We start from the raw sequence: 10864 nt of genomic DNA, 5'->3' as shown, positions 1-10864 counted from the left end.
TCCCATGGCGATCCACGAGGGTGTCGCCTTCATTTCAGATCAGATCAAACTTGTGACGTTCTTGCGGGGAATCTGGGTCGCGGAAGCAGCGCACGCGGCACTAAAACAGACGAGTCGAAGGAATCCTTACGGTGATAATTAAATCAAACAAATCACAAGTACCACAGCAATTACCCGCGACAAATATTTGCATTAGTATGGGACTGGTGCGCAAGAGAATAGAAACACGCCAACGGAGCAGGAATACCCTAATTGGAATTTTGCAGGTGGAAGTCGAGTGCACAGCACTTGTACAATATCCGCTAGTGTTGCAAGCTACTCCCGATACGGGACTGTAGTTCTGCAGAGAGAAACAAATACGCCCTGCAGGCATTATGTGCAAGGTGTGGATAAGACTACAGATATATGAATGGACATGAATACATATTTCTGTGCAGCATGCACGTTCAAGCACTGCACAGTTTTATAGAGGGAACATGAACAGGTACAGTACGCACGGTCCATCACCTGAAGGTGGAAATATGTACACTGCAGTATGGTCAGACAGTGTTGATACAACCATCTCTCTAAAGAGCCAGTCCAAATTAAAATCACGATTTCCAATCTGGAATGCCACCCAAAATGTTAGCGCTGCAGTTGTTGTGGTAACATGACTAAAGCCCGTTAAGGATTTCTCCTTCCGGTTGTCAGCATCTAAGATCTGTTTCAGGAACCCAGTCTGCGTGCGGTGATAAATGATGTCATCGAATACTATGATTCGATTGGACAATCGATGAATTGCCATCATCAGTCAGTTAGTCTGGATTAGAATGGTTGCCTAGCAAGATCATGCAAGTCAGCGAGCTAGCTAGCCATCGATAAAGAGTCTCGTGAACTCAACCTCCTGCTCGTGCTTAAAAAGCTATAACGATCCAATGATACGTCTGAAGCTGAAATAATTAACCCTCCTAACATTAATATTCCGAGTTAAAACTCATCTTAACGGAATTAAATTCATTGGACTGGATCTTTACCTGTTGGCCACCAACCAGGACCATGAATTTTGGGGTTAGAACAAGCGCAAGGATACGTCATATGTGGCCAGTGAGTTAAACCAGCAACCGTGTGATTACACCAATTTATCCCTCAAACCGGGCTGCACCGTGGCGCAGTGTTTAGCACGGTCGCCTCACAGCGAGACGGTCCTGGGTTCGAGCCCCGGGGTAGTCCAACCTTGCGGGGGTCGTCCCGAGTAGTCCCCTGTGGTTGCCTGTTCTCCCCGTGTCTGCGTGGGTTTCCTCCGGGTGCTCGAGTTTCCTCCCACAGTCCAAAGACGTGTGGGTCAGGTGAATCGGCCGTATTAAATTGTCCTAGTTGAGGGCGTCCGGGTGGCGTGGCGGTCTGTTCCGTTGCCTACCAACATAGGGACCGCCGGTTCGAATCCCCGTGTTACCTCCGGCTTGGTGGGATATCCCTACAGACACAATTGGCCGTGTCTGGGAAGCCTAATGTGGGTGTGTGTCCTGCTCGCTGCACGCACTAGCGCCTCCTCTGGTCGATCGGGACGCCTGTTCGGGGGGGGGGGAATAGCGTGAGCCTCCCACGCGCTACGTCTCCGTGGTGACTCCTCACTCTCAGGTGAAAAGAAGCGGCTGACGATTCCACATGTACCGGAGGAGGCATGTGGGAGTCTGCAGCCCTCCCCGGATCAGCAGAGGGGGTGGAGCAGAGACCGGGATGGCTCTGAAGAGTGGGGTAATTGGCCAATTACAATTGGGAAGGAAAAAAATTGGGGGGGGGGTTAAAATAAATAAATTGTCCCTATGTGTGAATGTGTGTATGTGTTGGACCTGAGATGGCCCGGCGGCCTGTCCAGGGTGTCTCCCACCTGCCGACCAATGACTGCTGGGATAGGCTGCAGCATCCCGCGACCCTAAGAAGGATAAGCGGCTTGGATACTGGATGGATGGGATGGATGGATGGATGGATGGGATGGATGGATGGATGGATGGATGGATGGATGGATGGATGGATGGATCCCTGCAGCCACTGCCAGCACCTTAGAAATCACTCTAAGTTGCACGTAACTTTTGCTCAACGCTGCCATATACAGTACCGGAGAGTGTACAGTAAGAGTAGAACCTTTGAACACGTGATCACGTGATAGGAGACGGGCTGTGCGCTGTCTATCCACCAGATGAATCGAAGCTCCGCAGCTCACACATGCAGTTTGATATCCCGTTCATAATGCCGTTGTTTCGATTCCCCATTGATCTCCGCGTCGGAAAGGTTCAGCAGATGTGCGATGAATAGGGATGCGTGCTTTGAATCATAAGAACGCAAAGCAAGACGCGCGCACGCGCACTGTGTGTGTGTCTGTGTGTGTGTGCGTGTGTGTGTGTGCAGGTAGGAGTGTGTAGGCTTGTCTATACATGTGGAAAAGGCACTTACAACCGCTGTCTAAATATAGACCGACTTCCTTTTACATGACAGGCGTGTAGGTGGGAGTAGGGTGAGCATCCGATCAGACGAGCCAGACACGTGTTTCAAGCGTGCTGTTTTCCAAAGCTACTTTAATGGGACTGACTTGAGTTCTTCTATTAATGGATGGCAGGCGGTGATGAAAGAGACGTGAAACTCACCCTGATTTCACAGCATCAAAACACAATGTTTCACCAGGTTTCCAATTATGGACTTTCAAAATGCTATTTGTTTGGGGAGGGGGGGGGATTTTCCCCCAATTGTACCTGACAATTACTCCACTCTTCAAAGCCGTCGCTGCTCCACCCCCCTCTGCCGCTCCGGGGAGGGCTGCAGACTACCACATGCCTCCTCCGATACATGTGGAGTCGCCACAGCCGCTTCTTTTCAGCTGAAAGTGTGGCGTTTCGCCAGGGGACGCAGCGCGCGGGTCCCCTGGGGAAACTCCACACATAGCGTGAGCCTCTCATGCCGCGGGATGATCACGTTATTCCCCCAGTCCCACCCGAATAGGCGCCCCGACCGACCGACCGACCGACCAGAGGAGGCGCTAGTGCAACGACCAGGACACATACCCACATCCGGCTTCCCACCCCCAATCACGGCCAATTGTGTCTGTAGGGACGCCCGACCAAGCCGGAGGCAACACGAGGATTCGAACTGGCGATGCTCGTGTTGTGGAATAGACCGCTACGCTACTCGGATGCCCCCCTGAAAATGCTTCAATTTCTTTTCTTTTTCTGTGAAACAGAGAAATTGAAATAGCGGGAATGAGAGTCAGACAGGCTGTATGCAATGTTTTGTACTACTAATAGAATATTAGAAACAAGGGTTGCTTGTGGACAGTCCAAATGTACATATTCCTGCATTCTGCAATCACAAAACTAGAGACTTGCACATTATAATGAAAGGTCTGTCTATCTATCTATCTATCTATCTATCTATCTATCTATCTATCTATCTATCTATCTATCTATCTATCTATCTATCTATCTATCTATCTATCTATCTATCTATCTATCTATCTATCTATCTATCTATCTATCTATCTATCTATCTGTCTATCTATCTATCTATCTATCCATCTATCCAGCTAGCTAGCTAGCTCTCTGTCTGTCTGTCTGTCTCTCTAGCTAACTAGCTAGCAGCTAGCTAGTTAGCTGTATATCTGTCTGCAATATAATCATCCACTGGCTTCATTAATTCTAACTGAAGAAAAGAATCCTGGTTAGACGCAAAGCTGTAGGAAAACCTACAGCAGCATTCCTCATTGAGATTTCATTGTGCACCTATTTTAAATCCTGCAGCATTTATTTTTTTTGTGACTTGTATGATGGACACATTGCCAGAGGGTGATTTTCGAAATACCCTTGAAACCCATCCAGGGAGACAAACAGCAAACCATTGCACTCGCATTGCAGCAAAACCCAGTGCAAGACTGAGGGTGATTGGTGTTACTATGTGTTGCATTATAATGTATAGTATTACACAGTCTGCGTCCTACCTGGGAGGTGGAGGGAGACGCTCGTGTTGAATTGCAATGCCAGTAGCCCCAGTAACGTGACACCAATCAAAGAAGTTGAAGTAAAGACTAATGGACATCTAATGCCCACCAAAGATGATGTGATTGCATCACCGTAATGCTTTGCCCATCTAAGTGGATTCCAGAACCCCTTAAGCGTCCTATTAAGGATCCAGATTCACTTGGTTTTTAATGTGACCAACTTATGAATGGATGCGTTAATATCCTTCATTTGCCTTCCTTCCTTCCCTCTTGCTCCTTCTTTGCGTTCCTTTCCTCCATTCCCCCCCCCCAACATTATTCTTTCCCCGAGCAAATATAAACCCATTACGCCTCCCTCCATCTTTCTCGGCGCACTCAATTTAACTCACAAATCTAAAATGATCCCCCCCCTCTCTCTCACTCTCCCCCCTCCCTCTCTCTCTCCATCTGTCTCTCCCTCGCAGGATCACCACGACAGCGGCGTGCATGATGGATCTGAGGAGGTATCCCCTGGATGAGCAGAACTGTACGCTGGAGATAGAAAGCTGTGAGTAGATGCCTCCTGCCTTGGGGGCGACATGCTGCACGCTGCGCGAGTTTTTGCAGAAGAAGAACATCGTGTCTCGCCAGTGAAACAGCAAAGGCTCCACAGCGCAGTTTATCAAGCCCCCGTTTCTTTTAAATTCCTTTGCATTTGTATGAAATGTGCTCGGATCATCATTAGATGCGTTTTGAAAGATGGCACAATACGACAAAAAGGCTAAAAGTGAATTGAATATCAGCAGTGCAATGGTAAAGGTTGGACGGCACCGAATAGAAGCTGTTTTATTTATTTATTTATTTTATCATTGGTGGTGTTTGTTTGAAATATGTTGGGATTATCATTACATGGACGTCTTTCGCGTTCCGGGGCGTGCGATGAGCACCAAGGGAGCCCCGAGACCTGCAGAGAAGCACGTGAAAAGTTCGTTTACTAAACTTTAATAAGACAAAAAAATAAACTCCTCTGGCTTTGCACGACTTGCTGTGATTCTCTGAGACTGTCCTTGTCCTCCACCAAAAAAAACAAACGACTTCATAGGTCGTTCGTACGAGCAGCTTATTACGACCCTGTTGTCCTTCTCCGGACGGAGGGATGTAACAGTGACGTTTTAAGCTACTTCCTCGCGCTCCTCCCTAATTATAACGCGTCACTTTCCCTGTAACAATACGCGAGCTCCTTCCATAAGCTATCGCGAGAACGCATATAAATAAAATAAAAGTTTAATGCGACCTAGCGGTTATAACGACCACGCTAGCTGACTTTCTAACGTTTGGCCAACGTTAAGTTAGCTCTTATGACGTCATTCATAGGTAAACATACTGCCAATAGCAATCTTAGTTACTATACTAGACGGTGAAGCAACACAACAACGCACTGACTACATATTGTAACCGGTTATATTCTTGCCCGGTGCGGGATTCGATACGGCGTGTACTACACCACAAGGCGACGTCACTAACCGCTCGGCTAAGAGGTCAGACCCGTTAGCTAGGGGCTAACGTGTCTTATTAGTAGTTCACAGTCGTCACCCTCCCCGGAAGCGCGCCCTCGCGCTTTGTTATTCCCGCGCTCCGAAGAGACTTCTGAGGATCTGCACACTTCCGGATCCCACCGCTGCCACCAATGTAATCGGTTATTTTCTTGCCAGGTGCGGGATTCGATACGAGGTGTACTGCACCACAAGGCGACATCACTAACCGCTCGGCTAAAGGGTCAGACCCGTTAGCTAGGGACTGACGTGTCTTATTAGTAGTTAACAATAGTCTATTGTTCTCGATTTGTTTTAAAAACCCACAATGCACAGAGGCTTAAAATATCTGTGGCATATCTCCTGCCGCCGGTAGGGGCGCTAATTTAGGAAACGCTCCTGCGGGTCGTATTTGAGAACAAACGACCTATGTGGTCGTATGGGCTGTAAAAGTGTTGTTTTGCAGCTGAGTTGGGGTCTTTCTTAGTATGCAGACAGTAATTTGTGACGCTTGCATTGCGTCAGGTTTAACGTCTGCTGCACCAAGGTCTCTGCGCCTTTTGTCGTCCTCTGTGTGGAGTTTGCATGGGTTTCCTCCTGAGTGTTAATTTAACCTCAGTAGTGTTAATTTAACTCCTAGAGTGTACAAATTGCTCCTTCCGGGTCCATTTGTACACTCTATGAGTTAAATTAACACTCAGGGTTTTACTGTGCAGAGTCCAAAGACATGTAGGTCAGGTGAATCGACCGTACTTAATTGTCCCTAGATGTGAATGTGTGTCGACCCCAGTGGTGGCCTGGCGGCCTGTCCAGGGTGTGTCCCCGCCTGCCACCTAGTGGCTGGTGGGATAGGCTCCAGCATTCCCGCCACCCTGAGAGCAGGATAAGTTTGGATAATGGATGGATGGATGGATGGATGGTTTTATTGAATGGAATGAAGCCAAAGACTTAGGAGGGAGAACCTGTTTGGTGAGCAGACAAGTCAAAGCCACGATTTTGACATTTGAGTGAACTCAAACGAACCCATTCACTGACTGACTTTCCAAAGCAACTTCTCCTTTTTGGAGGCGACTTCAAACATTTTCTCCTTTCTCTTCCCCGATGACAGCCCAGTTGGATGAGCAGCGACGCTGCATATTTGGTCTCCAATGATGGTCAGACAGATGGTTACACTTTGGCATGTGTGTGTGCGTGCGTGTGCGTGCGTGTGCGTGCGTGTGCGCCTTCTGCTACAGATGGCTACACCACAGACGACATCGAGTTCTACTGGAAGGGCGGAGAGACGGCTGTGACGGGGGTGACGCGGATCGAGCTGCCTCAGTTTTCCATCGTCGACTACAAGCTGGTCTCCAGAAACGTCGTCTTCTCCACAGGTAAACACCGCCTAGCGCGCACTGACGAGCGGACCACAGTTGTGGAGGCAGAGGCAGTGGTGGGCTGTCAGGGCCACCAGGGCCTTCTCTGCTGGCCCTGTCAAAATTAAAATCACTATTTGTCTTCCATGGTTAAATTGAAGCGTGTCTGAAATGTGTCTGAATTCAATTTGAGTTGTGTCGTGGGGCTGATTTCCTACGTCACCTGAACCCATCAGAGCTCCTTCGGTGGTATGGCCAGCCTTTTCTCGAGGCCTCGTTACCAACTTTGAGCTTGAGCCTTCGGCAGGTTATGAGCGCACTACGCGCAACGGCCGCCGCATGACGAGCTTGCTGCTGAGCTACTTCTTTCTTTTGTGAATCTGGTAAGAGTTTCAGCATGTTTTTACACCCCCTCCCCACCCCAAACGGACTAAATTACTGGATGAGAAAGCTGCCAGGAGTTTCTCAAGTGAGTTGGAACTTCAACTCCAGGTTGGTGTGCGCATTTTTTTTCTTACTGAATTGAAGACGGTGCACTGATAATATTGTGGCTTTACTTTACTGGATTTTTTTGAGGTTGCACGAATGACTGGTGAACACTATATATTAACTGTGGAAACGTTGGTTGTCGCTGCCATGTGGTAGCCTGAAGGGGATCACGCGTTCGGTCGCATAGGTGTGTCTTTCCGTGGTTAATCTCGCAAGCTACTGAACCCATCAAACCCTAATTTTTGTTTGTGCACATTTATGGCTGTATGATGAAGAACCTCTTGTGGTTGCCTTGATTAAAAACCGCCGGAAAAAAAAAGGTTCGTTCTCTATATCGCCGCTCCCTCTCTTCATTCACTCTCTAGCTCCCTCGACCAACGCTGCTCACTGTCGCTGCACGCATGCGCACAGTTGATTGGGCTCGGGCAGCAACAGTGCCCATTGTGTACTCTCGTAGGAGTGCTGAAAGTAAACAAGACATTGATTGTATTTGGCAAATCAGCAAGTAATTCCCTGCTGGTCTCAGCACAGGAGAACTGGAGGCACGCTGGATGGACCCAAAATAATTCGCATTATTCACCTCTTTATTCACCATGTTTGTTTAAGGGGCATCGTGGGGGGGGATCAGACGCAGAGGTTCCATAAACTCCAATATTAAAACTCTGCCGTAAAAATACAATTTCAAGAATAGGATTAATCACAGTCACAGCTGGAAATCACCTCAGTAGCAACGGTAAAACGTGTCCCATGGCTGAGCTATGTTTTCTTGCCGCTGTTTTACTGCTTCAGAATGGATGAAATCAATTCACTATATAAAGTGAATGAGACATTTTATATCATGGAAACTGCTACAGTTAAACACATCTAAAGTTTTTTAATAAGGGCCCCATCTCCCGGTAGGTGATAAAAAGGGGGGTTTGTCACCAAGTCCGAGCACCGGAGAAGGGGGAGATACGCCTGGTGGAGATACTGAGGGGCCTCTTCTAGTTCATCTCGTGCCATGTGGTGTGTGCGTGTGCAATCCGGTTGCAGAGTGGCATGAAGGAAGATCTGATGGTGATGCTGCAATAGCTGCTTTAGTGCACAGTGGTGTGCGTGCGTTTATGGCCGTTGAAAGGTCATATGATGACGCAACCCGGTATCACGCCAAAGCGTGTAATACACCCGCTGGTCCAGCGTGTCAGTGTCACGGTTTGCCTCGCTCAGGAGTGAAAAGTACACGCGTGTATGAAGGTGCAGTGCCAGCAGGGGGCGATGATTAAGAGGTGAAGGCAGGTTAGGGTTAAGGTTAAGGTTAGGGTTGGGTTAGGGTTATGGTTGGGTTAGGGTTAGGGTTAGGCGAGGGATTTTGGAAAATGCTGTATGCTTCTTTTCCTCCGTGGGCAGTTGCTGGTATTGAGTTAATCATCGCCCCCTGCTGGCATTGCACCTTCATACACGCTGTACTTTTCATGCCTGACCGAGGCAAACCGTGACACTGACACGCTGGACCAGCGTATATATTACACGCTTTGGCGTGATACCGGTCTGCATGATGAGGCACCCGAGACACCAGATTGTCGTTATCTACACGACCGCTAGAGGGCTTTTAACTTTAAAACGTAGCTATAGGTTGTAATAAGCTGCTTGTACAAACGACATATGGGGTCGTGTTTTGGTGCAGGACAGTCTCGGGGGGGGGGGCTGTGTTTGTTACTGATGGTCCTGACTGAAACCCCATGGACACGGGGCCATATTTTCCGCTCCTCGAACCTCGTGACTGAATGTCACCCGTGGCACATTTTTTTGGAGTGACCTGCAGACTCTCCCTACAATATGTGTCCTTAAGGTAACAATGCAATTGGCTTTTATTGCAAACAGAACTGTGCCAAAGCGAGATGTGCTGCTGAAGTGTACTTGCATTTGTCAGGACTTCTAATTGTGTTGAAGCGGGGAATTGTGCCATAATTGAAGTTTCCACCCCCCCCCCAAAAAAAGGCATTGCAAAAAGTGACTCGCTCATGCGAAGATGTTTATTTTTTTATTTTCTTTCATATTACAATTTGGATGCTTCTTAAATGCTCAAAATAGCATTTGAACTGAGGTGAGATTAAAACACAATTCTCTGTCCCGTGATAAATTTAGCAGCCACGAAAGCGTCGATTTGCACTACGTTCATCAGTCTTTGTCTCGCCTAAATTTAGAAACGAGATGCGGGATGAGGTATTTTTGAAGCGTTTGAAGCGTTCGTGCCGTGCGAGGCCTTGTCTACCCACTGTACTTTCATGTCCGGGTTGCATCTCGTTTCTTGTTACAACCGGATGTGTCAAAACAGCCCTTGTGAAGCGTCAACATAACAAGTTCCGCTTAGCCATCCGATAGAGCCAAAAACAGAGACTTGAAATGAACTCGGACAACGCTGGAAAACATCCGTCCATAGGTACACGTCAGTAGTAACGTTTCAGTAGTGTATGTCATAGGACAGCAGCGTGCCGGAAGTGTCCTTCAAATCGCTAATGACACGACACGGCGGCGCAGTGGTTAGAGCGGTCGCCTCCCAGCAAGAAGGTCCTGGGTTCGAACCCCGGGGTAGTCCAAACTTGGGGGGGGTCGTCCTCCGTGTGGAGTCTGCACGTTCTACCTGTATCTCCGTGGGTTTCTTCGGGGGGCTCCGCTTTCCTTCCAAAGACCAGGTCAGGTGAATCGGACATAATAAGTTGTGCCTGATGTGTTGGCCCTGCGATGGACTGGCGGGCCTGTTCAGGGTGTTTCCCCGCCTTCCGCCCAGTGAATTTTGGGATAGGCTCCAGAGTCCCGCGACCCTAATTAGCATAAGCGGCTTGGAAAATGGACGGATGATCTTGAATAAAAGACCGACCAGAGGAGGCGCTCGTGCAGCAACCAGGACACATACCCACATCCGGCTTCCCACCCGCAGACACGGCCAATCGTGTCTGTAGGAACGCCCGACCAAGCCGGAGGTAACACGGGGATTCGAACCAGCGATCCCCGTGTTGGTAGGCAACGCAATGGACCGCTACGCTACCCGTTGGCCCCCCTTCTTCATCTTGTCCCCCTGCCCCCAAATCCACTCGAGCTACTTCATTGGTAGTCCCTAACTGGCCGCAACACATGTGGTTAGTGACCACACACACAGAGGCAGCGGTTGTATCGCTCTATAAAGACCAGCGGAGTGACAGATCCAACATGGAGTCTGGGTCATTCCTCCCTCTTCCTCGGCCCACACGTGTGCCAGACTGCGTCTCAAGGCATTCCTGCTTCTGCCCTCATTTTCAGCGTGTGTGTGCGTGCGTGCGTGCGTGTATTTGCGCGTACGTGTTGATGTTTACATCTGCATGCATGTGCTTCCTCGTGTTGAATCGTCCCCGGGTGCTCTCGTCTACGCTCACGTGTCTGACTCGTGTCTGAACGTGTTAAGGCGACCGCAGCAGAGTGCGCTTGTTTGCGTGGAAGAGCGCGTCCCCCGCGGGTGGCGACCATTAAAGTTTCGCGTCCGGCGGTCTGCTGCCGTGCTGCTAGCAGGACGACGTGTGGAGCACGAAGCA

General features: G+C 49.0%; 1 protein-coding gene across 1 annotated transcript in view; it reads left to right on the top strand.

Moving 5' to 3' along the window:
• LOC130131424 (gamma-aminobutyric acid receptor subunit beta-3-like) overlaps window positions 1-10864 on the top strand; it is a 59201-nt gene that overhangs the window by 26914 nt on the left and 21423 nt on the right. Inside the window, exons 2-3 of the mRNA XM_056301100.1 lie at window positions 4429-4511; window positions 6711-6848. Of these exons, the coding sequence (XP_056157075.1) occupies window positions 4429-4511; window positions 6711-6848 (221 nt within the window). The remainder of the gene's footprint in view (window positions 1-4428; window positions 4512-6710; window positions 6849-10864) is intronic.

This window comes from Lampris incognitus, chromosome 21, assembly GCF_029633865.1.
Source record: "Lampris incognitus isolate fLamInc1 chromosome 21, fLamInc1.hap2, whole genome shotgun sequence".
In the NCBI taxonomy this organism is placed as follows: domain Eukaryota; kingdom Metazoa; phylum Chordata; class Actinopteri; order Lampriformes; family Lampridae; genus Lampris; species Lampris incognitus.
This window is presented reverse-complemented; position numbering and strand designations above follow the sequence as displayed.